The sequence below is a fragment of the Symphalangus syndactylus genome, chromosome 3 (genome assembly GCF_028878055.3).
Source record: "Symphalangus syndactylus isolate Jambi chromosome 3, NHGRI_mSymSyn1-v2.1_pri, whole genome shotgun sequence".
Classification (NCBI taxonomy): domain Eukaryota; kingdom Metazoa; phylum Chordata; class Mammalia; order Primates; family Hylobatidae; genus Symphalangus; species Symphalangus syndactylus.
The window spans coordinates 142,756,234-142,782,733 of NC_072425.2; the positions used below are offsets into that span (position 1 = coordinate 142,756,234).

The 26,500-nt window shown below is 40.0% G+C and overlaps 1 protein-coding gene across 1 annotated transcript; it reads left to right on the forward strand.

Annotated features, from left to right (window-relative positions):
• Window positions 1-327: 327 nt before the first annotated feature.
• Window positions 328-24,791, forward strand: PATE4 (prostate and testis expressed 4). The gene is made up of 5 exons (XM_055270105.2): window positions 328-387; window positions 3,509-3,635; window positions 19,574-19,717; window positions 24,156-24,272; window positions 24,595-24,791. The coding sequence occupies exons 1-5, from the start codon at window positions 328-330 to the stop codon at window positions 24,714-24,716; spliced, it is 570 nt and encodes a 189-aa protein (XP_055126080.1). The 3' UTR covers window positions 24,717-24,791.
• Window positions 24,792-26,500: the final 1,709 nt, after the last annotated feature.

Below are 26,500 nucleotides of genomic sequence, written 5' to 3' on the forward strand. Positions count from 1 at the left end.
TGAGGTCTCCTCAAGTGGCCTTATGCCCTGGATCCACTGAAGCAGGCCTGGAACTTGGTGCCACTGGAAGCTAGGGCTATAGGCTTCAGCCTGGCATTGGAGTGGACCTGGAGCCTGAGCCTTTGGGATCTTGTATAGAGCCTGAGTCCACAGGGGCTAATATGGCATTGGGGCAAATCTGGAGCATGGGGTTGCAGGTGGTAGCCTGGAGTCTGGGTCTGCAGGGAGTAGCCTGAGTCCTGAGGCCACAAGGGAAAGTCTATAGTCTGGATGTTGGGGGACAGACTGATGGTTGGCTCTGCGGGTGCAAACCTGGAGCCTAGGCCCATGGGGGCTGGCCCAGAGCCTGAAGCCATGGAGAACAGCCTGATACTAGGGTTCACGGGGGTAGGGGGAGTGGCTCATACAGGGTCTGCGGTGACACTGGGTGTTTATTTCACTCTCTTTACCCCATGCAGAGGGTATCTCTCTCCATGTTGTACTGCCTGGGCTTGGGGTAGGGGTGATATGGGTAATGTGAGACTATTCTTCCTACTCTCTTCAATCCATCTTTTCTTATTTGTGTACTCCACTAAGGTTCTATAATCTCTCACCTGAATTCCTTAGCTCTTGTCAAGGTGTTTTGATGGATGGATAGTTGTTTAAATTGATGCTTCTGCAAGTGATGATCATTTGAGTGTCCTATATGGTCATCCTGCTAGTCACTAGTCCACTAGGTTCTTTTTAATACATTCTATTTCTCTGTTAAAATTATCTATATTTTCATATTGCCCATCTTTTTCTCTCATTTAATATATCTTAATAGTTATTTTAAAGTCATCATGTCATAATTTCAACATCTGGTCTGCTTCTATTACCTATTTTTTCCTGCTTCTTCATATGTCATATAATAAGAATTTATGTGACATAAATTCTTATTATATTCCCAACATTGTAGAAAGCATTATCTTCCCCTAGAGAGAGCACACTCCTTTCTTTGTGAAGCAGATACATGGAGGAATTCATCACCAAGATCACATCAGATTTGAGCAGGGTCAGGACTATTCTGAAGCTTTGGTTGGTTTAAGTTCAAAAAGACTCTATCTATGGCAAACCTGTTCTTCTATCAACTGTGAAAAGTCTTGGCAGATATCTTTAAAGTTCCTATTCATCTCTGCTCACCTCAGAAGAGGGTCTTCCTTTCTGGAATTTGAGTTTCTTTTTATTCTGAATCCACACACCTCTCATATCATTTTAAAATATTTGACTATTTATACAAAAAATTAGCTGGGCGTGGGGGCGTGTGCCTGTAATCTCAGTTACTCAGGAGGCTGAGGCAGGAGAATCATTTGAACACAGGAGGCAAAGGTTGCAGTGAGCCGAGATTGTGCCACTGCACTCCAGCCTGGGTGACAGAGGAAGACTCTGTCTCAAAAACATAATAATAATAAATATTTGACTATTAATTTATCCATCTTTCTGGTTATTTCAAAGGCATTCATTGTTTCCAACAACTCTCCACATTATAACCAAAAGCCAGAAATAACAGTATTAATTTCTGAAATGTTTTCTACAAGTATTTTCAAACATATCTCTTACAGTGTTTTTTTTTGTTTTCTAGCTATCTCCATTCTAAGCTTTTCTATATATTTTTCTCAAATTGTATTTAACCCAGCCAAATTCTAAGCTAAATCATATACTTTAGATTGATTATAGTTTGATTGAAGAGTTACTGTTTCTAATACTACAAAGAATATCTTTTTTCTGCACTACTTGTTAATGATACAAGTTAATAATACAATGCTTCATTATTTCTGAACTCTTTCCTATGTGTTTCCTAAAAACAGAGATATTTTTTCTTATAACCACAATACAATCATCACAATCACAAAATTAGTACTGACAAATTACTATCATGTAATCTACAGACCCCATCCAAGTTTTATCAATTTCCCAGTAATATTTTTCATAGCAAAATAATTCAATCTAGGATCATGATATTGCATTTATTTGCAATGTCTCTTTAGTCTCCTCTACTCTGGAACAGGTTCACAGTCTTATTTTCATGGCTTTAATACTTTTAAAATTATAAGCTGGTATTTTATATAATTCCCCTCAATTTGGGCCTGCACAACATGTCTGCATGATTAGATACAGATAATAGATCTTCGACAAAAATTTCACCGAAGTGGTGCTGTGTTCTCAGTGCATTCTATCTAGGGGCACATAATTTTATCTCTTTACTAGTGATGTTAATTAATTACAATTAAAATTATTTCTCTTCTATAAAATTACTCATTTTCCCTTTGTAATTGCTAACTATTTTCTGGTGAGGTTCTCAGACTTTGTGAATGTCCCAGTATCTTTCCATTTTCACCAAGAAGTTTTATCACTTACTAGTTTTATCATCTGTTAACACTAATAAGTTAGTGATAATCTTAGCATTTTTGCCTGAATTAATGAATTATTTCTTAGCATTTTTGTCAGATGGTGATTCTCCAATTTCAATACTCCTTCAATGTTTATTAGAAGGAATCTAATTTATTAGCTGGCAATCTACTGTAAGGAAAAGTTTTCTCCTCTCCTTATTTACCTATTTGATTACATAAGTATGAACTCATTATTCCTATTTTGTTCAATGAGTCATATTGATCATTATAACATTTATTTTGATGCTCAATTTTGGCCAGTGAGAGTCCCTTTAAGCTTGATTCAATATCCTTTCAGCATTTCCATTATTCTTTGAACACTTCCTTATTTCGGCCCTAGCCTAAATATTCCAGGCTCATTTTGTATTTTCCCTGCAAGGAGCCCTGACAGTACTAAAAAGAATGAGAGGTTCGGACTGGACAGAATTCACCACAGCATGGCAAAGCAGCTGTAGCCAGACTGCTTCTCTAGATTCCTCCTCATTAGGCAAACATCTCTGAAAGAAAGGCAGCAGCCCCAGTCAGGAGCTTACAGATAAAACGTCTATCTTCCCTGGGGGAAGGGGCGGTGGTGGGAGCAGCTTCAGTGGACTTAAACTTTCCTGCCTGCTTAAACTTTCCTGATGTTATTCCTTTCTGTTTGCTAGTTTTTCTTCTAACAGTCAAGCTCCTCTTCTGCAGGTCTGCTGCAGTTTGCTGGAGGTCTGCTCCACACCATGTTTGCCTGGGTATTACCAGTGGAGGCTGCAGGACAGCCAAGATTGCTGCTTGCTCCTTCCCCTGGAAGCTTTGTCCCAGAGGAGCACCAGCCTGATGCCAGCCAGAGCTCTCCTGTATGAGGTGTGTGTTGATCCCTGTTGGGAGCTTTCTCCCAGTCAGGAGGCATGGGGGTCAGGGACCCACTTGAGGAGGTAGTCTGTCAGCAGAGCGTGAGTGCTGTTCTGGGAGAATCCTCCTTGTCAGGATCAGCTGCTCTCTTCAGAGCTGGCAGGCAGGAAAGTTTAAGTCCACTGAAGCTGCTCCCACCATCGCCCCTTCCCCCAGGGAAGATAGACGTTTTATCTGTAAGCTCCTGACTGGGGCTGCTGCCTTTCTTTCAGAGATGTTTGCCTAATGAGGAGGAATCTAGAGAAGCAGTCTGGCTACAGCTGCTTTGCCATGCTGTGGTGAATTCCGTCCAGTCCGAACCTCTCATTCTTCTTAGTACTGTCAGAGGAAAATCGCCTAGTAAAGCCTCAGCAATGGCAGACACCTCTCCCCATACTAAGCTCAATCATCCCAGGTCGACTTCAGACTGCTGTGCTGGCAGTGAGAATTTCAAGCCAGTGGTTCTTAGCTTGCTGGGCTCTGTGGGAGTGGGAACTGCTGAGCAAGACCCCTTGGCTCCCTGGCTTCAACCCTCTTTCCAGGAGAGTGAATGGTTCTGTCTTGCTGGGGTTCCAGACACCACTGGGGTATGAAAAAGACTCCTGCAGCTGGCTCGGTGTCTGCCCAGTCACCCAGTTTTGTGTTTCAAAGCCAGGGCCTTGGTGGTGTAGGCACATGAGGGAATCTCCTGATCTGCAGATTGCAAAAACTGTGGGAAAAGCATAGTATCTGGGCTGGGTAGCACAGTCCCTCCTTGGCTAAGGGAGGGAGGTCCCCTGGCTCCTTGCACCTCCTGGGTGAAGTGACGCCCTACCCTGCTTCTGCTCACCTTCTGTGAGCTGCACCCACTGCCTAACCAGTCCGAATGAGGTGAGCTGGCTACCCCAGTTGAAAATGCTGTCATGAGACATTAGGAGAAAATAGGGAACCCAGATATTTGTAGTGAGGGAGTAAGATACAATCCTCTCAAAAGGTAGGAGAAACATAGTAAATCATTCCTCTTTACTCCCAAACATTTCTAAAGTGACCAAATTTATTCAAGTATTATGCCTTTATTGGCATCCAGTAATCCTCCTGTGAAGAAAAGAAAAACTTTCCTTGTTACGATCCCATATTCATGTATTGCCACTTCACAATGTACCATTACAATTTTTTTCTTGACATATTTTTATTATTATTTCTACAAATACTTTAAAAATAATCTCAACTTTTATTTTAGATTGAGAGGGTACATGTGCAGGTTTGTTACATGGGTATATTGTGTCATGCCGAGGTTTAGGGTACAAATAATCCCATCACCCAGGTAGTAAGCATATTACCCAATAGGTGGTTTTTCAGCCCATGTCCCTTTTCCGCTCCCCTTTCTAGTAGTCCCCAGTATCTACTGTTCCCATTTTTGTGTCCATATGTACCCAATGTTTAGCTCCCACTTATAAGTGAGAACATGTGGCATTTAGTTTTCTGTTCCTGCACTAATTAACTTAGGGTGGTGGCCTCCAGCTACATTCATGTTGCTGCAAAGGATGTTTTCATTCTTTTTTATGGCTGTGTAGCATTCCATGATGTGTATGTACCACATTTTTCTTTATCCAGTCCACCACTGAGGGGCATCTAAGTTGATTCTCTGTCTTTGCTATTGTGAATAGTGCTATGATGAACATATGAGTGCATGTGTCTTTTTGGTAGAATGATTTCTTTTCCTTTGGGTATATACTCACTAATGGGATTGCTGGGTCAAATGGTAGTTGTGTTTTGAGTTATCTGAGCTATCTCCAAACTGCTTTCCATCGTGGCTGACCTAATTTACATTTCTACCAATAGTGTATAAGGATTCCATTTTCTCTGCAGGCTTGCCAGCAGCATCTATTTTTTTTTTTTTTTTTACTTTTTAATAATGGCCATCCTTATTGGTGTGAGATGGTATCTCATTGTGATTTTGATTTGCATTTCTCTGATGATTAGTTGTGTTTAACATTTTTTATATGTTTGTTGACTGCTTGTATGTCTTCTTTTGAGAAGTGTCTATTTATGTCCTTTGCTCATTGGGGTTATTTGTTTTTTGCTTGTTGATTTGCTTAAGTCCTCATAAATTTTGGATATTAGACCTTTGTTGAATGCATAGTTTGCAAGCATTTTCTTCTCTTCTATGGGTTGGCTGTTTACTCTGTTGATAGTTTCTTTTGCTGTGCAGAAGCTCTTTAGTTTAATTAGGTGCCACTTGTCAAATTTTGTTTTTGTTGCAATTGCTTTTGAGGACTTAGTTATAAATTCTTTCCCAAGGCTGATGTTCATAATGATGTTTCGTAGGTTTTCTCCCAGAATTCTTATAGTTTGAGGTCTTACATTTAAATCTTTGATCCATCTTGAATTAATTTTTGTATATGGTGAAAGGTAGGGGTCCAGTTTCATTCTTCTGCATATGGCTAGCCAGTTATCCCAGCATAATTTGTTGAATAGGGAGTCCTTTCCCCATTGCTTGTTTTTGTCAATGTTTTTGAAGATCAGATGGCTATAGGTGTGTTGTGTGGCTTATTTCTCAGTTCTCTATTCTGTTCCCTTGGTCTATGTGTCTGTTTTTGTAACAGTACCATGCTGCTTTGCTTACTGTAGCCTTGTAGTATTTTTTAAGCTGAGTAATGTGATACCTCTGGCTTTGTTCTTTTTGCTTAGAATTGCTTTGGCTATTTGGGCTCTTTTTTAGTTCCATTTGAATTTTAGAGTCGTTTTTTCTATTTCCGTGAAAAATAATGTTGGTAGTTTGACAGGAATAGGATTGAATCTGTAGATCACTTTGGACAGTATGGCCATATTAATGATATTGATTCTTCTAATCAATCCATGAGCCTCGAATGTTTTTCTATTTGTTTGTGTCATCTATGATTTCTTGCAGCTGTATTTCGTAGTTCTCCTTGCCAGTATGCTCTTTGGTTTGTTCATAGCATATGTTACACTTCATTCTTTTACTTGTTTACTTGAATATAAATTTCGTGAGAGTAGAAACCTCATCTATCATATCTATCACTGTTTTCTATGCACCCAATACATGAGCACCCAGATTCATAAAACAAGTTCTTAGAGACCTACAAAGAGCCTAAGACTCCTACACCATAATAGTGGGAGACTTTAACACCCCATTGTCAATATTAGACAGATCAACAAGACAGAAAATTAACAAGGATATTCAAGACTTGAACTCAGCTCTGGACCAAGAGGATCTAATAGACATCTACAGAACTCTCCACCCCAAATCAACAGAATATACATTCTTCTCAGCACCACAGAGCACATATTCTAAAATTGACCAAATAATTAGAAGTAAAACACTCCTCAGTAAATGCAAAAGAATAGAAATCATAACAAACAGTTTCTCAGACCAAAGTGCAATCAAATTAGAATTCAGGATTAAGAAACTCACTTAAAACCACACAACTACATGGAAACTGAACAACTTGCTCCTGAATGACTACTGGATAAATAATAAAATTAAGGCAGAACTCAAGAAGTTCTTTGAAACCAATGAGAACAAAGAGACAACATACCAGAATCACTGGGACACAGCTAAAGCAGTGTTCAGAGGAAAATTTATAGCATTAAATGCTGACAATAGAAAGCTGGAAAGATCTTAAATCAATACCCAACATCATGATTAAAAGAACTAAAGCAGCAAAAGCAAACAAATTGAAAAGCTAGCAGAAGACAAGACATAACTATGATCAGAGCAGAACTGAAGGAGATAGAGACACGAAAAACCCATCAAAAAAATCAATGAATCCAGGAGCTGGGTTTTTGAAAGGATTAACAAAATAGACAGACCACTAGCTAGATTAATAAAGAAGAAAAGAGAGAAGAATCAAATAGACACAATAAAAAATGATAAAGGAGATATCACCACTGATCCCACTGAAATACAAACTATCATCAGAGAATACCATAAAAACCTCTAGGCAAATAAACTAGAAAATCTAGAAGAAATTGATAAATTCCTGGACACATACACCCTCCCAAGGCTAAACCAAGAAGTCAAATCCCTGAATAGACCAATAACAAGTTCTGAAATTGAGGCAGTAATTAGTAGCCTACCAAACAAAAAAAGCCCAGGACCAGACAAATTCACAGCCAAATTCTACGAGGGTTACAAAGAGAAGCTGGTACCATTCCTTCTGAAACTATTCCAAATAATGGAAAAAGAGGGACTTCTCTCTAACTCATTTTATGAAGCCAGCATCATCCTGATACCAAAACCTGTCAGAGACACAACAAAAAAAGAAAATTTCAGGCCAACATCCCTGATAAACATCAATGTGAATACCCTCAATAAATACTGTTAAACTGAATCCAGCAGCACATGAAAAAGCTTATCCACCACGATCAAGTCAGCTTCATCCCTGGGAGGCAAGGCTGCTTCAACATTTGCAAATCAATAAACATAATCCATCACATAAACAGAACCAATGACAAAAACCACATAATTATCTCAATAGATGCAGAAAAGGTCTTCCATAAAATTCGACACCTCTTCATGCTAAAAACACTCAATAAACTAGGTACTGATGGAACATATCTCAAAATAATAAAAGCTATTTATGAAAAACCCATAGCCAATATCATACTGAATGGGCAAGAGTTGGAAGCATTTCTTTTGAAAACTGGCACAAGACAAGGATGCCCTCTCTCACCACTCCTATTCAACATAGAATTGGAAGTTCTGGGCAGAGCAATCAGGCAAGAGAAAGAAATAAGGCATATTCAAATAGGAAGAGAGGAAGTCAAATTGTCTCTGTTTGCAGATAACATGGTTGTATATATAGAAAACCCCATCGTCTCAGCCCAAAAACTCCTTACGCTGATAAGCAACCTCAGCAAAGTCTCAGGATATAAGATCAATGTGCAAAAATCACAAGCATTCCTATACACCAATAATAGACAAGCAGACAGCTAAATCATGAGTGAACTCCCACTCACAGTTGCTACAAAGAGACTAAAATACCTAGGAATCCAACTTACAAGGGATGTGACGGACCTTTTCAAGGAGAACTACAAACCATTGCTCAAGGGAATAAGAGAGGACACAAACAAATGGAAAAATATTCCATGCTCATGGATAGGAAAAATCAATATCGTGAAAATGGCCATACTGCCCAAAGTAATTTATAGATTCAATTCTATTGCCATCAAGCTACCATGGACTTTCTTCACAGAATTGGAAAAAACTACTTTAAAGTTCATATGGAACCAAAAAAGAGCCTGTAAAGCCAAAACAATCCTAAGCAAGAAGAGTAAAGCTAGAGGCATCATGCTATGGACTTCAAACTATACTACAAGGCTACAGTATCCAAAACAGCATGGTACTGGTACAAAAACAGACACATAGACCAATGGAACAGATTAGAGAACTCAGAAACAAGACCACACATCTACAACCATCTGATCTTCAACAAACCTGACAAAAACAAGCAATGGGGAAAGGATTCCCTATTTAATAAATGATGCTGGGAGAACTGGCTAGCCATATGCAGAAAACTGAAACTGGACCCCTTCCTTACACCTCATACAAAAATTAACTCAAGATGGATTAATGAGTTAAACATAAAACCTAAAGCCATAAAAACCCTAGAAGGAAACCTAGGCGATACCATTCAGGACATAGGCATGGGCAAAGACTTCATGACTAAAAGCAATTGCAACAAAAGCCAAAATTGACAAATAGGATCTAATTAAACTAAAGAGCTTCTGCACAGCAAAAGAAACTATCATCAGAGTGAACAGGCAACCTACAGAATGGGAGAAAATTTTTGCAATCTATCCATCTGACAAATGGTTAATATCCAGAATCAACAAGGAACTTAAACAAATTTACAGGAAAAAAAAAAACATCAGAAAGTGGGCAAAAGATATGAACAGACACTTCTCAAAAGAAGACATTTATGCAGCCAACAAACATATGAAAAAAAGCTCATTATCACTGGTCATTAGAGAAATGCAAATCAAAACCACGATAAGATACCATCTCACACCAGTTAGAATGCCGATTATTTAAAACTCAGGAAAAAACAGATGCTGTAGAGGCTGTGGAGGAATAGGAACACTTTTACACTGTTGGTGAGAGTGTAAATTAGTTCAATCATTGTGGAAGACAGTGTGGCGATTCCTCAAGGATCTAGTACCAGAAATACCACTTGACCCAGCAATCCCATTACTGGGTATATACCCAAAGGATTATAAATCATTCTACTGTAAAGATACATGCATACTTATGTTTACTGCTGCACTATTTACAATAGCAAAGACTTGGAACAAACCCAAATGCCCATCAATGATAGACTGGATAATGAAAATGTGGTGCATATACACCATGGAATACTATGCAGCTATAAAAAAGAATGAGTTCATGTTCTTTGCAGGGGCATGGATGAAGCTGGAAACCGTCATTCTCAGCAAACTAACACAGGAACAGAAAACCAAACACCACATGTTCTCACTCATAAGTGGGAGGTGAAAAATGAGAACACATGGACACAGTGAGAGGAGCATCACACACTGGGGCCTGTCATGGGGTGGGGCACAAGGGGAGGGAGAGCATTAGGTATTTTTCCTAATGGCTTAAAACCTAGATGACAGGTTGATGGGTGCAGCAAACCACCATGGCACATGTATACCTATGTAACAAACCTGCACATTCTGCATATGTATCCCAGAACTTAAAGTAAAAAAAAAAAAAGACAGAAGCCCTATCAGATTAGGGCCCCACCCTTATGACATCATTTGACCTTGATAACCTGCTTAAAAGCCCTACCTCCAAGTACAGTCATGTTGGGGGTAAGGGCTTCAGCACATGAATTTTGGAGGGACACAATTCAGTCTGTAACAGAATGAATATTAAGTGGAATTATTGCTAATTTGTAAGGGATAATGTTAGCATTGTGGTGATGTAGAAACATCTAATTTTTTTGAGATGTATTCTGAAGTATGTAGGAGTAAAATCAAATGATGTCTGAGGATTTGCTTTTAAAAACTTTAGAAGAAAGGAAGGGAAAAAGAAAAGATGAGAAGCGAAAGGAAGGAAAAAAAAGGAAGGAAATCAGAGCATATATGCCCAACTCTTGATAATTGTTGAATCTTGGTAATGGGTATATTGTGGCTCATCGTATCTCTTTACTTCTTTGTATGTTTGAAACTTTTTGTGTTAAAATTTCTACCTTTTGTTTTGAAAAAAAAAGAGAAAGATTTGTCTAAGGCTGAATAGCAATATTCAGTGATAAATTAGGACTTTAATCAAGCCTGTCTGTTCCTAAAGTTGAGGCACTTAACAACTATGCAACATTGCTACACAGAGAGATGAAGTATTTTTTAACCTTTTGGTAAATGTAACTGATTCTTAAAAAGAAGGAGGTGCTATAATTTTTCCACACAAATTATATGTGGCATATCCCGGATAAATCCTTCGGGTTAAGCAAAGTTTTAAATTGATTAACAATAAATATTAGAATACCAATGGCTGGTTTATATACCTTCCTTTATTCCAAGACTTGAAGTTTTGGGTGGTGGTTGTTTAATAAATATTTAACCCTTCTTTTTATTCATCATTGTAGTAAATACTCTTGAATCCATCTGTTTATATTTAAAGTGTGTTTCTTATAAGCACCATATTGTTGGTTCTTGTGTTTTTATCCAATCGGACAAACTCTGCCTTTTAATTGGAGTGTTTAGACTATTTATATTTAATGTGATTATTGCTATTGTTGGATTTAAATCTATCATCTAGCTGTTCATTTTCTATTTGTACTTTTGTTTTTGTTCTCTTTTTCTTCTTTTAATATTTTCTTTTGTATTGATTATTTCTAATGATTCCATTTTATTTCCTTCACTGGATTATTAGGTATAACTCTTTGTTGTTATATTTTAGTGGTTGCTTTAAGTTTTATAAAACACAGGTTTTTTCTTTGACTTACCTCGGCCTGCCTTTGTATTAAATTATGTTTTTATTTTCTGTGTTTACTGATGCTTTGACATCTGTGGGCCTAACTGATCTTAGACAGATTGTCCCATCAGAGCAAACCAATGTCTAGAGATAGTAAACAACCTGTCTATGAGTTACACCTTTCATATGAAAACCAACCAATCCAAAGCTTATAACCCCAACCACCTCCTTTATCAACCTCTTATACTCTGATTCACCATTTCTTTGCCCTAATCACCAAAGGGCCAGGTACCAGACAGCTAGAGACAGCCCCTTACACTTCAGAACCTGCTAAAATGATGCAAACTAGCCAATCCCAAGCCTACTTCCCTGCCCTGAATTGCTTTTCCCACAGAAACAATAAAGGCTCCAGTCTATGTTTCCCCTCACTTCGTTTCCTGACCAATCCTGGTGCTTCTCTATGTGCCCCTCTATGTGCACCCCCTGCATGGTGTTCTGTGCCTCCTGCTTCTTGGTAACTATGAGCAAAATCTTTCCTCATGATAGTAATTTTTTATCTGCCTGCCTTACCATATCTGAGTAAAACAAATTCTGGGTATATATATATATATATATATATATATATATATATATTTTTTTTTTTTTTTTTTTTTGAGACAGTGTCTCGCTGTATTGCTCAGGCTGGAGTGCAGTGGTGCAATCTCGGCTTACTGCAAGCTCCACCTCCCAGGTTCACACCATTCTCCTGCCTCAGCCTCCTGAGTAGCTGGGACTACAGGCACCCGCCACCACACCCTGCTAATTTTTTGTATTTTTAGTAGAGACGGGGTTTCGCCGTGTTAGCCAGGATGGTCTCGATCTCCTGACCTCATGATCCACCTGCCTCGGCCTCCCAAAGTGCTGGGATTACAGGCTTGAGTCACTGCGCCTGGCCAATTCTGGGTATATTTTTTAAGTAAACTTCAAGTTATATTAATCATCACAAATATAGTAAAAGAACATTACAACATTCAACTTCCATTTCTCTTCTCTGGGCCTTGTGCTATTGTTGTCATATTTTACTTAAACATATTAAGAAATTTTATAATTCCTCATTATTTTTTGTTTTGAAAAGTTAACATTCTGTCAAAGAGATTTAAAACTAAGAAATAGTAGTTATATTTATCCATGTAGTTACTGTTTCTGATGCTATTCATTCTTTTGCATAGATCCAGATTTCAGCCTGATGCCATTTTCTTTCTTCTTGAAAGACATCCTTTAACATTTCTTATGGAACAGGTCTACTGATGATGAATTTCCTTTGGATTTCATATTAGAAAAAACTTTATTTTACCTTCATTTTTTTAAAGATATTTTCTCTGGGTAAAGAATTCTAGGCTTACAGGTCATTTTTTTTTCAATACTTTGAAGATGTTGCTTTTCTGTCTTCTGACTAGCATTGTTTTCAACAAGAAATTTGTTGTCATCTTCATTCCACTGTATGTAATGTGCCTTTCCCTCTGGATGATATTAAGATTTTTCTTAATTGTTTCCAGTAACTAGGTTACGATGTGCCTTGATATGGTTTTCTTCATGTATCTTGTATTTGGGGTTTTCTAAACTTCTTAAATCTGTGGGCTTATTGTTTTCCTCAAATTTGGAATAATTTTGGCCATTATCTCTTCAAATATTTTTTTCTGTTCTTCCCTTTCTTTCCTTTTTTTCTAATTATATGTGTATTATTCCATTTGAAATTCTTCTGCAGTTCACCAATGTGCTGTTCATTTTTCCCAGTTTTTTCTTTGTTTCATTTTGAATAGTTTCCATTGCTATGTCTTCAAGTACATCAATAAGCATCCTCTCCCCAAGCATCATTTCATCTCTCAGTCAACTACTCTGCCCCCCTCTCTTTCCAGGAGTTATCTGTAAGTGGACAGAGCTGAGCAACCATGCCCAGTAGGCACAGAGGTGCAAAACAAACATCCTGAGAGCTTTGTCATGTGCAGCTCCCTGTGGGAGATGCTGGCTGTTCTCCCCATATGATCATTCTTGGGCTACTTACCTAATATCACAGAATCATGAAATCCCATGGCCACTTATAATCCTCAAAACCAAGCCACCCTACCTGAGTTCCCCACATCATTCCCAGGACAATGCTTACTCTAATCCTCCAGCTACTGAAAACTTACTACCCAAAGGCCTCCATTGTATCTTTTGTTCAAGTTATTATAAAATTCTCCCCAAAGTTGAGCTGAAGTCTCTGTCCCTATAATTTCCACTTATTAATTTACCAACTTTGTTATTCAAGGAACCATCATTGATCACATACTAAGTGCTAGACTCTCCATTAGTCTAAGACACTAATTGATAACCTCACAGAACTTGAAATCTAGTTTAAAAGACCACAAATACATCAACCACAGCTGGCCACAGAGGCTTAAATGACAGGCATTCAAATTAAACTACCTGATCAGGTAAGCCTTCCTTAAGAGGGAGTAGAAGAGCAGGACTTTGAAAGCTAGTGAGGAGTTAGCTAAATGAAGAAGGGAGTTGGGGAGGGTGCCAAGAGAACACAAAATATCAAAGCATAGATTTGTCAAACAATCCAACAGACTGTTAGAAGAGCAGGTGTTTGCTATGGCCCAAATAAAGGGATAATAGGAATGTAGATGGGCAAGAAAGCCAGGCAAAGAAAGACATATCTTACTGGAAGTGGTTGCTTATGGATAAACAGAAGGGCTTAAGGGGATGGTGCAATGATTGTGCCTCTGAGAATATGTATTAGGCTAAATAATGACCCCCAAGGATTTTTACATCTTAATTTCTGAAACCTGTGAATGTTACCTTATACACAAAAAGGGCTCTGAAGTTCTGATTAATTTAAGAATCTTGAGTTGGGGAGGTTATCTTGCATTATCTCAGTAGCCCTAAATGCAATCACAAATATCCTTATAAGAAGGAAGCAGAGAATTTGATTATAGAAGAAAAACAGGCAATGTGATGATGAAAGCAGAGACTGGAGTGATATGCTTTGAAGATGGAGGAATGGGCAATAAGCCAAGGAATACAGGAGGCCACTAGAAGCTGAAAAAGTCAAGGAAACAGATCCTCTCTTCAGAGTCTACAGAAAGAACCAACTCTGCTGATACTTTGCTTTTAGCCCCATCAGACTTCTGTCCTCCAATACTTTGGGAGAATAAATTTGTGTTGTTTTGAACCACTAAATTTCTGATTTATTTATAGTAGCAATAGCAAACTAATAAATAGTACTTAAGCCAAAGATTACAGAATTGAATTTCTATGAATTACTATGGTGCGGTTCCAGGAAATCAATAATAAAGGACTCCAAGGGTTGGGAAATATAGCAAAAAGCACACTCCATCTGCTTTAGTGATGACTCCTAGAAAGGATATCTCCTTTTTATCTCAAATATAAGTTTGCTATACACTGTCATGGGTTCAAACCCTCTGCTACCTGCTAGCTGTGTGGCCTTGAGTAAGTTGCTGAACCATTCTGAGCTTATTATCTCATCCATAAAAATGAGACAAAGGTACATATCTCACAGGGTTTCTGTAAAATAAAGGATATGAAAGGAGGAAAGGTGGGCAATCCATATTAAGATCCTAGAAAGTGCCAAGCACCAAATACCCAAGAAGGACATGGCTGAGGTGGAAACAGGGAAGATCTTAATGATGGTTATTTTGAAATGAAATCCAGACCTGTTAGCTAGGGTAAATGTCAAAGGCTTCATCCAGCTGGTGCCACACACAGACAAGGGCACCTGGGCAAGGAGAACAATGAGACAATGGCGATAACTGGAATGAGGAGGGGGGAGGGGTGACCTGGGAGACAGCAGTTGAAAGGGTTACATTTTACCAAGAAGATTGAAATGTTTAAGGGGCAAAAATCAAGAAACCTTCTTCTAGAAGTTTTTTTCTAAATAAAACTGAAGAATATGGGATGAGGTTAGAAATGGACTGTTTCCCTAAAGAGTAAAGAGAAAGGACATTATTTGAGACATACCTGAGAATAGTTGAGACATAGTTCTGGCTCTAATACTAGAAGAGCTAACATTAAGAAAATATCCAGAAAATGTGTGGAGATCCCAAGAAAGATCTCACCCAAAATATCTCTGGAGAAGCCCTTCTTGCATCTCTTCCTGCATCCCTAAACTTCTCATCTCCAAGAGATTTGCTGGGAACCTCCAAGAGCCTATCTAGATATTCCCAACACCCAGGCATAGGAAATATTCAAGGTTTCTAAGGGGTGAAGATGACAATGCTGGAAGTTAGAAGCCTAGGGGAATTGTGATGTGGTGCTTAGGAGAAAAAACAACCCTTGGCTGGGCATGGTGGCTTTGGGAGGCCAAGGCAGGTGGATCACCTGGGGTCAGGAGTTTGAGACAAGCCTGGCCAACGTGGCGAAACCCCATCTGTACTAAAAATACAAAAATTAGCTGGGCGTGGTGGCAGGCACCTATAATCCCAGCTACTCGGGAGGCTGAGGCAGGAAAATCGCTTGAACCCGGTGGGTGGAGGTTGCAGTGAGTCAAGATTGCACCACTTCACTCCAGCCTGGGCGAAAGAGCAAAACTCCATCTCAAAGAAAAAGAAAAAGAAAAAACAACCCTTGCCCAAGCCTTAAACTGGGGAAAATTTTTTCAGTATTGGAGTAAGCTGTATCACTACACCTCATGTTACATAAAACTCTCTGGAAATCTTTGAATTCTGAAATTTATATGTCATCCCAATTTATGTCATTGTCCTAATGATGAATAGACACTCTTTCACTTAGTATGCAAAAGAAATTTCTAGGGAACCAGAAATCTGATAGTATTGCTGTATTAGGCCATTTTGCATTGCTGTAAAGAAATACCTGAGGCTAGTTAATTTATAAAGAAAAGAGGTTTTATTTTGGCTCATGGTTCTGCAGGCTGTAATGAAACATAGTGCCAGCATCCACTTCTGGAGAAGCCTCAGAAAGCTTACAATCATGGAAGAAGGCAAAGGGGGAGCCAGCACATCACAGGGCAAGAGATGGAGCTGGAGACAGGGAGGGGAGGTTCCAGCCTCTTAAAAAACCAGGCCTCACATGAACCGATAGAGTAAGAATTCACTTATTACCACAAGGTCAACATCAAGCCATTTATGAGGGATCCTCTCCTATGACCCAACGCCTCCTACCAGGCCTCACCTCTAACACTGGGAATCATACTTCAACATGAGATTTGTAGGGGACAAATATCCAAAACATATCATTCTGTCCCTGGCCCCTCAAATCTCATGTCCTTCTCACATTGAAAAATACAATCATCTATTCCCAACAGTTTCCCAAAGTCTTAATTTGTTCCAGCATCACTCAAAAATCTAAAGTCCAAAGTCTCATCTGATTCTCAAAGCAATTTCCTTCAATCTATGAGCTTATAAAATCGAACACAAGCTATTTACTTCCAAGATACAATGGTGGTACAGGCATTGAGTAAACATTCCCATTCCAAAAGGAAAAAATCAGCCAAAAGGAAAGGACAAGAGGCCTATCCAAGTCTGAAATCCATCAAGGCAGTCGTTAAATCTTAACGTTCCGGAATAATCTCCCTTGGCTCCATGTCCCACATCCTGGGCATGCTGGTGTGAAAGGTGGGTTTCCAAGGTTTTGGGAAGCTCTGCCTCTATGGTTCTGCAGGATGCAGCCTCTGTGGCTATTCTCACAGATTGGAGTTGAGTAGCTGTGGCTTTTCCAGGCTCAAGATGCAAGCTGTCAGTGGCTCTACCATTCTGGGGTCTGGAGGGTGGTGGCCCCCTTTCCACAGCTCCACTAGGCTGTTCCCCACTCAGGACTCTTGTAGGGGCTCCAGTACCACATTTTCCCTTGGCACTGTCCTAGTAAAGCCTCTCTGTGGGGGCTATACCCTTGAAGCAGGCTTCTTCCTGAGCACCCAGACTTTTCCATACATCCTCTAAAATTGAGGTGGAAGCTGCCAAGCCTCCTTCACTCTTGCATTCTGCACACTTGCAGGCTTAGCACCATGTGGAAGCTGCCAAAACTTACAGCTTGAACCCTTCAGAGCAATGGCCCAAGCTATACCTGAGCCCCTTTGAGCTGAAGCTGGAACTGGAGTGGCCAGGATGTGAAAGCAGTGTCCCAAGGCTGCACAGGGCAGAAGGGCCCTGGGCCTGACCCCTGAAAACATTCTTTCCTCCTAGGCCTCTGAGCTTGTGATAGGAGGGGCTGTCTTGAAGATTTCTGAAATGTCTTCATGGCCTTTTTCCCATTGTCTTGGATATTATTAGCCAAGAGCTATTATCCAGTAATAGCTATTATTATGTAATAATATATTATTGGATAATAGTTCTTGGCTCCCTTTTAGTCATGCAAATATATCTAGCAAGTAGTTCCTCCATAGGCCACTTGAATTCCTCTCCTGAAAACATTCATTCCTTCTCTGCCACATGTGAATTTTCCAAATTTTTATGCTCTACTTTTTTTTTTTTTTTTGACGGAGTCTCGCTCTGTCACCAGGCTGGAGTGCAGTGGTGCGATCTCAGCCCACTGCAACCTCCGCCTCCTGGGTTCAAGCAATTCTCCTGCCTCAGCCTCCTGAGTAGCTGTGACTACAGGCATGCACCACCACACCCAGCTAATTTTTGTATTTTTAGTAGAGATGGGTTTTCACCATGTTGGCCAGAATGGTCTCAATCTCTTGACCTCGTGATCCGCCCTCCTTGGCCTCCCAAAGTGCTGGGATTACAGGCTTGAGCTGCTGCACCCAGCCTCTACTTATCTTTTAAATGTAAGTTCCAACTTTAAGTTATTTCCTGCCTCCCATACATAATTATAATTGTAGGCTGTTAGAAGCAGCCATATCACATCCTAAACACTTTACTTATTAGAAATTTCTTCTGCCAGATACCCTAGGTCATCATTCTTAAGTTCAATCTTCCACAAATTCCCAGGGCATGGACACAATGCAGCCAAGCTCTTTGCTGAGGCATAGCAATGGTGACCTTTGCTCCAGTTCCAAATAGCTTCCTCATTTTTATCTGAGACCTCCTCAGCCTGGTCTTTGCTATCCATATTTCTATCAGTATTTTGGTCACAACCACGTAACAAGTTTCTAAGAAATTCCAACATTCCCCCATTTTCCTGTCTTCTAAGCCCTCTAAACTCTTCCAACCTCTGCCCATTACCCAGTTCCCAAGCTTCTTCAACATTTTCAGGTATCTTTATAGCAACACCCCACTTCTCAATATCAATTTTCTGTTAGTGCATTTTTGCATCACTATAAAGAAATACGAGACTAGGTAATTTGTAAAGGAGAGAGATTTAATTGGCTCACAGTTCTGCAGGCTGTACAGGAGGCATGGTGCTGGCATCTGCTCCTGGTGAGGGCCTCAGAGAGCTTGCAATCATGGTGGAAGGCAAAAAAGGAGTTGGTGTATTACATGGCAAGAATGGGAGCAAGAGAGAGAAGGGAACAAGAGAGAGAAGGGAAGGGGAGGTTCCACACTCTTTTAAACAACCAGCTCTCACTTGAACTACCAGAGCAAGAGCTCACTCATTACAATGAGGATGGCACCAAGCAATTCATGAGGGATCTGCCCCCATGACCCAAACAGCTCCCGCCATATCCCACCTCCAACATTATGGATTACATTTCAACATAAGATTTGGAGGGAACAAACATTCAAACCATATCAATCACACTCACACACACATGCAGACACACAGAGAAAAAAGGGTGAGTAGAGACTGTAGTCCCAGCTACACTGGAGGTTGAAGCAGGAGGATCACCTAAACCAAAAAGTTTGAGGCTGCAATGAGCCCCTACACTCCAGCCTGGGCAACAGAGTGAGACCCTGTCTCTTAAAAAAAAAAAAACGTGGGCCGGGCGCAGTGGCTCACGCTTGTAATCTCAGCACTTTGGGAGGCCGAGGTGGGCGGATCACGAGGTCAGGAGATCGAGACCACGGTGAAACCCCGTCTCTACTAAAAAATACAAAAAATTAGCCGGGCGTGGTGGCGGGCACCTGTAGTCCCAGCTACTCCGAGAGGCTGAGGCAGGAGAATGGCGTGAACCCGGGAGGTGGAGCTTGCAGTGAGCCGAGATCGCGCCACTGCACTCCAGCCTGGGCGACAGAGCGAGACTCCGTCTCAAAAAAAAAAAAAAAAAGTGGGGAGAAGACAGATATGGGGCAGCGAAGGCAGAGAGAGGATGGAGAGTCGGGGTGGAAATCTTACTCAACTTTAGCCAAAAGCATTCCCTGACACTGCTCACCAGCCTGCACTTTCCACATTAGTACAGATTTATGGCTCCTTAAGAGAAGGGAGTGGGGAAAGGACAGTTCTGCCTCATGCCTTTATCAGGGACTCCTCCCTTCTTTCTATTTACTGGCTGTGATAGAACATCTAAGCTTTATAAAGCAAGCTAGTGGCTGTCCTTTCCAATACCTCACTCAGCACACCTTCTGTCACCCGAACAAGCATCCAATAAGGAAAATGAACACACTGCTCCTTGTCAGCTTATCTCTTCTCTACCTCAAAGAGGGTAAGTTTGAACAATGGGGGTGGAGGGAGGCAACTTAGGGGTGCTGTTCTCTAAACCTCCACTCTCCAAGTCTCACTCACATGCTCCAGTTGAGACCTGAAGACTCAGTACAATCTGAATTTCAGGATGTAGCGAGATCATATATAACACACTAATCCAGAAGAAAATGTACTGATTGCAGGGAAACAGGACAATTTTCTGACTTCATATTAATTGACTTTTCATCCATACTTATCTCATTTTGGTCCCTTACTTTCTTAATATACTTTTCTCCTTTATTCTCTCCTACACTCTGCTAGTTTCCCTTTCCTCTGGCTACTTCTCAGTGTATTTTGTAGGATTCTTTATTCTACCTGATCATTAAACACGGGGATACCTCAAGGCTTTATAGTATCCACTCAGACCCTCCTCTATATCAACTTATCCACTTCCATGGCTTCAATTACAATCTATATGCTGAAAATGCCCAGTTTTATATCCTAGCCAGATTTCTATTCTGAGCTTCAGTCTTTCGTCAACAAATACCTCCTACACTTGGAAGTCACCCTTGAAATCTCTCTCTCCCTTAACACTCACTGAAAATTAGTGAAGGATTCCTATGCTTTCTACCTATTAAATGTGCTTCAAATATGATTATATTTCTACCTTATATTTCTATTTTGCTACTTTTTGACACTTAGTAAGAAATAATAAACCATAAAAGAATTATAAGAATATGTGACATAATTTATAAGCTTAGAAATGAGAAAGGCCTTTCTAACTATGACACAAAATCCAAAGCTCTTAAAAGAAAAACTGACAAATTTGACACAAGAAAATCAAAATATTCCTCATGGCAAAAATTAAAAATGCAACTCACATCACAAACAAATGGCTAATATCCCTACTATGTAATGCCTCCTTTAAAAAAATCAAAAAGGAAAAGGCCAACAACCTAATAGAAAAATGGGCAAAGTATGTAGACAGTTCACACAAAAGAAAATGAAAATGGCTATTAAACATATAAAAAGTGCTCAATCTCACTCATACTAAGAAAAATGCAAACCAAAAGAACACTGAAATACCATTTTTGACCTATCAGATTGGCAACATCCAGGAGTTTGATAAAATACTTGAGTATTAAAGTTGTGGTGAGACAAGAATTTTCCAAACATTGATAGCAAGAGATAAATAGTTACATCTCCTCTGATGGGCAATTCAGCAATACCTATCAAAATTACAAAAGTGTTTACTTTTTATCCAGCAATTCTGCTTGTATGAAATTATCTTACAGATATACTCCCACACAAATGAAATATGTTCAGCATTATTTACTGCAGCAAATAATATCAAAAAGTGCAAATAAATTCTCGTAAGAGACTGGTTAATTAAAGCATGGTACAGCACTACAGTGGAATACTATACACTTAGTGTACATTATTCAAAAAATCAAAGTGCAAAGTATGTATAGCATACTACCAATTATGAAAAGGGGGTAAAAAGATACATGTACATATTTATATTTGCTTGAATATACTGAAAATCAATCTGAAAGATATAAAAGAAATAAATAAAACTGGTTTCCTTTATTTGGCAGATGAAAACTGGATAACTAGCTGGCAAGAGTGGGAGATCAACTTTACACAACATTCTTTTTCTATTACTTACTATTTAGTCACATCAATGTGTTACCTATTTTTAAATAATGGATTTTTAAAATGTTGAAATTAGAAATACTCAGAGGTTAAAAATCAAAGAGACAATTATTCGAAAAGCATTATCAGTGTACTGCGCAGCCTGCTCCCAACCCCCATGAGAGAGAGAAGCCTCATGAAAGTTGCTTCAGGGAGAAATTGATAGTGTCCTCTGGTGTTTGGAAGGCACAGTAAGCTTGAGGAACCTAAAGGTGAGAGAGAGCCTGAGGCTACAGCCCTGAAATGGTGGAACTGAGAGACAGCTGAGCTGCATTACATACAAGCAGGGAGGATGTGCATACATTCCCCTGGATCTGATCTGGGCCATGCCATATCAAGCAAGTCAGGCTTGCACTGTTTAAAGTTCTATCCAAGAGGGCTGTCTGGAGGAACAAGGTATTCTAGCCAGGTGTAGGCCACTAGCTTCTTACAGCTGAGAGGAAATATAACCACCAGCTACGGGAAATACACCACTCACAATACAGCAGTGGACTTGAATATTTTTGTGGGGGAAATCCTGAAGAACCCACAAATGTTCCCCTGACTCAAGGAACTCAAGAAAGTGAGTTCTCCTGGCTCAAGAAAATGAGTCAGTTTTTATTAAACACAAAGTCCAAGAGATTGGGTTTTAAGTTACTACCATGGACAAAAGATGATGGCACCAGAGCCAGTCCGATGACATCTTTCCTGTCCTTTACCTGTCCCCCTCCCTCTCACCAACTGAAATGGGTCAGAAACTATCACTCATAAGCCAGAGGTGAGTAGGAGGAAGCCAAGAAGAGAAATAGAGAAAAAGTCAAAGCCACCCCCTCCTGCCCATTACAAACACCTAAGCAAGCCTGAGCTATGTGTCTGTGCATATGTGTGTGCATGTGGGTGGGTGTGCATGGGCATGCATACAGGGATAGCGGGTTGTTGGTGAGAAACGTGGGCTTTTAATAGAGCTATTTTATTATTATTGCTTGGGACTTGATGCATAAATTACTGAACCCAGATTATTCTTATGCCCAAAAGTGATGGCAAGACTTTTTTTTTTTTTCTAAAAGTACATAGACAAGTTAAGAGACTTGCCTGAAATTACCTGCAGGACTAGAAGAACTAGCTTTAGAAAGAATTCTCAAATGGGTAGTGGGCAGAAGAATAAAATTGTTTTCTGTTTGCCCATTTTAAGTCCCATGTTGGCCTGCTAGGTAAATGTAAATAGGATCAGATCACTTCCTTGCTTAAAATTTTTCAATAAATTCCCGTTGCTCATGGATCAAAAACCATACTCATGTCTTTGGCCTAGGAGGGCTCAGGAAGTTGAATCTCTGCTCACCTGACCAGCCATGTCTCATAGCACAACCCACTCCATTCTGTGCCCCAGTTACATTAGCATTTTTGTCCCTCAGCAGACAAGCTTCTTTTCACTGCTGTTCCCTCTGCCTGAAATGTTCTTCACTCTGTCCATACCACACCACCCACTTACCTGGCTGACTCTTATTTATCATCAGGCCTCACCTTACATCCCACTCCCCATAGAAACCTTCCTTGGCTCTCTAAAATACGTTAATTCTTCCCTCCTAAATGCTCTCATTGCATGTTTAACTATTTCTTGATATTACAATACAACTGTATATAATTTGGAGGGGTTAATGCCTGCCTCCCCAGCATGTATATAAACACTTGTTTATCTTTGCATTCCCAGCACCTAAAAAAGTGTCCAGAATGTGGAACATGCTCAAAAACCGGCAACAAACATCATCCTTTCCCTCTAAATAAGAGGAAAAGAGAAGGATGTTCACTCTCACAACTTCAACATTGTTGAGTGAAGGAAAAATGAATAAACTTTAGGGTTATGCAAAGGCATTTGGATTTATCTTTAAGAGGTCATTAGCAGCAAGATAGTCTTGATGGAATAGTGAGAATGGAATTTAGAATGAAGAGATGCCACAAGACCATTCCCAAAATTGGACATAAATCAATAGCACTCAAGTCCTCCTGGGCTCCATATAAATTCTGATTCTATAACCTTGGAACGTCTGAGATGAAGATTGAAATCATCTACTTTCTTTCCCCATCATCACCATCACTTAGTCCTTAAATCTAAATTACCCATAGGCTCCAATGTCCTCTCCCTACCCTGCATCTCCTCTCCTCTTACTTCCTGGTCACAGGGACTCCCAGATCACCTCTCTCTCTGCCTGGTTGCAGTTATTCCCTGAAAAAAGAGAAAGGCCAGACCAAGCCATATGGAGCTATTAGAGGGCGTAATCTCAGTCAGTCCACTCTAAACATGCCATTTCTATTCCTACCTCTGTGTTCTCCCTCTTTATGACTACCTATCTGGAACACCTTCTCTGACCATCCCCTGCCCACCTACCCAAGTTTAACCTACCTCTCAAGAGCTAGCTCAAGTCTTTAGCTAAAGTATTCCCCCACTTTTCCAGCCCACAGTAATCTGCCTGTTGCTATACTCTTAATCTGCATCACAGGATTTATCTGGTTGACTATACATTATCTTTTCTGTTCTTTTATTATTTCATATGTTTATCTTGCCTTCAAATATAAATGGACGCTATTCAGGTCACAGACACTGTGTCGTATCTTTTTTATCCACCTCCTAGCTTAACTTACAAAGCTAAATTAATCAGGAATTCCACAAATACCAGCTAACGGAGTGAGTGGACAGTATAGTCAATATGCAACCTCTTACTGATGCTGAAAACCCACTTTCCCATTGTCCCACAATCCAGCCTGAATATTCTATTCTCTCCACCCTGCAGTTATGGGTCTGAAGTGTAATACCTGCATATACACAGAAGGATGGAAGTGTATGGCAGGCCGAGGCACTTGCATTGCAAAAGAAAATGAGTTATGTTCAACAACAGCCTATTTCAGGGGTAAGTGGGGCTCATGAAGACTCCAAAAATGCCTGCAAAGAACCATGACTCTTGCTAGTGCCTGCAATAAAGAACTCGATATCATTTAGCCCTGCTAGAAGGTAAGGCAAGGAATAAAAGAGGGGGCAAGAAGGGATAATTTCCAACTTCACACTGTAGGGTTTGGTATCCAGAGCCAGTTACGGTGGTGATTGGGAACATGAACCCAGGAGCCGGGGAAGGAGACCCAGTGTTAAGTGCTATTCCTCTTGGTGGTGAGTTTTAGTAAGTCACTATTGAGGCAATCTCCTCCAGCATTTGTAACAGGCTTCTTCATTTTTAGGAGACAAACATATGTACTCAACACATACGTGTAAGTATAAGTGCCGGGAAGAGGAGTCCTCCAAAAGAGGCCTGTTGAGAGTGACACTGTGCTGTGATAGAAACTTCTGTAACGTCTTCTAATGGAGCTTAGAAACTTGCAGAGGATCATCTGATCAAGATCTAGAATCAAGACCAACCAATATGAACTGTTTTATTTCCCACACCAAATTCCACATTGGCCTAAGATCCCAGAGAGAGCTGCAAGGGCCGTGTCCTCATTACAATGAAGGGGCTCCCCACACCCAATCTCCACCACTAGATCCCTAAAATCATGAGCATTGAAACAAAATCCTTCATGAGCTATGCTTACTCTTTTGTCTTCTACTCCTGATTTCTGATTTCTATCCCTGTGGTAGGCTAAATAATGGACCCCCAAATATTTCTACATCCTAATCTCTGGAACCTGTGAATGTTACCTTACATGGCAAAAGGGACTTTGAAAATGTGATTAAGGATCTTGAGAAAGGGAGGTTATCTTGCATTATCTGGGGGGGCCCTAAGTGGAATCAAAATGCAAAGTGCAATAAGATGCAAATAAAGGGAGATACCACACAGAAGAGGAAAAGATGATGTGATAATGGAAGCAGAGACTGGAGTCATGTGCTTTGAAGATGGAGGAATAAGCCATAAGCAAAAAACTAGGAGGCCATTAGAAGCTGAAAAAGTCAAAGAAATAGGTTCTCCCCTCAGAGCCTCCAGAAACCAGCCCTGCCGACACCTTGATTTAAGCCCTGTAAGACTCATTTTGGATGTCTGGCCTCCAGAACTTTAAGGTGGTGTTGTTTTCAGCCACTAAGTGTGTATTGTTTTAAGCCACTAAGTTTGCAATAATTTATTATAGCAGCAATGGGAAACTAATACAATCCAAATAAACTTCTAAGAATTCAAATCATTGGTAAGCCTGAGTACCCAGGGGCCAGTCTACGTGACAACAGTATCCACCGCTCAGGGCCTATGGTGACCTTCAGGAAAAGAGGAATACAGAGCAAATGCTATGAACGAATGTGGAGATCGATTTATGGATTTTAAACTTCATGACATGCTGCAGATAATCCTTTAGGTATATCTGTGGTAAATGGTGCCTCGCTATGTTCTGAAGCAATCAAACACGATGTCCTAATAGCTCAATTTATCAGTTCCTCATTAGCTTGTGTACTCACTGAAATTCTTTTAGCAGTTAATGTCCCTGTATTAGTCTGTTTCCACGCTGCTGATAAGGACATACCCAAGACTGGGCAATTTACAAAAGAAAGGGGTTTATCAGACTTACAGTTCCACGTGGCTGGGGAAGCCTCACAATCATGGCAGAAGGTAAAAGGCATGTCTCACATAGTGACAGACAAGAGAAGAGAGCTTGTGCAGGAAAACTCTCCCTTATAATAACCATCAGATCTCATGAGACTTACTATCACGAGAACAGCACAGGAAAAACCTGCCCCCATGATTTAATTACCTCCCACCAGTCCCTCCCACAACATGTGGGAATTCAAGATGAATTTGGGTGAGGACACAGCCAAACTATATCAGTCCCCTTCTTAAAACTCTCCTCTCTTAGCTCCTATGACTGTATATTTGTAGTTCTCTTACCTCTCTGAAGAATCCTCTGTGAGGGTCTCTGGGGACCTTGTTTTAATTTGTTACTGTTTTTATGTTCAGTCTTTAACCTATGTGAAGTCACCTTTGTAATACTGAGTTAAGTAAAGATCCAGTATTATTTTTCTCCATAGAATGAGCCAGATTTTTTAACACCATTGACTACAAAGTCTATCCTTTCTCCATTCACTTGTGATACAATTTTTATCATTAATTATAAAGGAAAAAAATCACTATTTTCTCTACTATACTGTCTCACACACAACACTTCT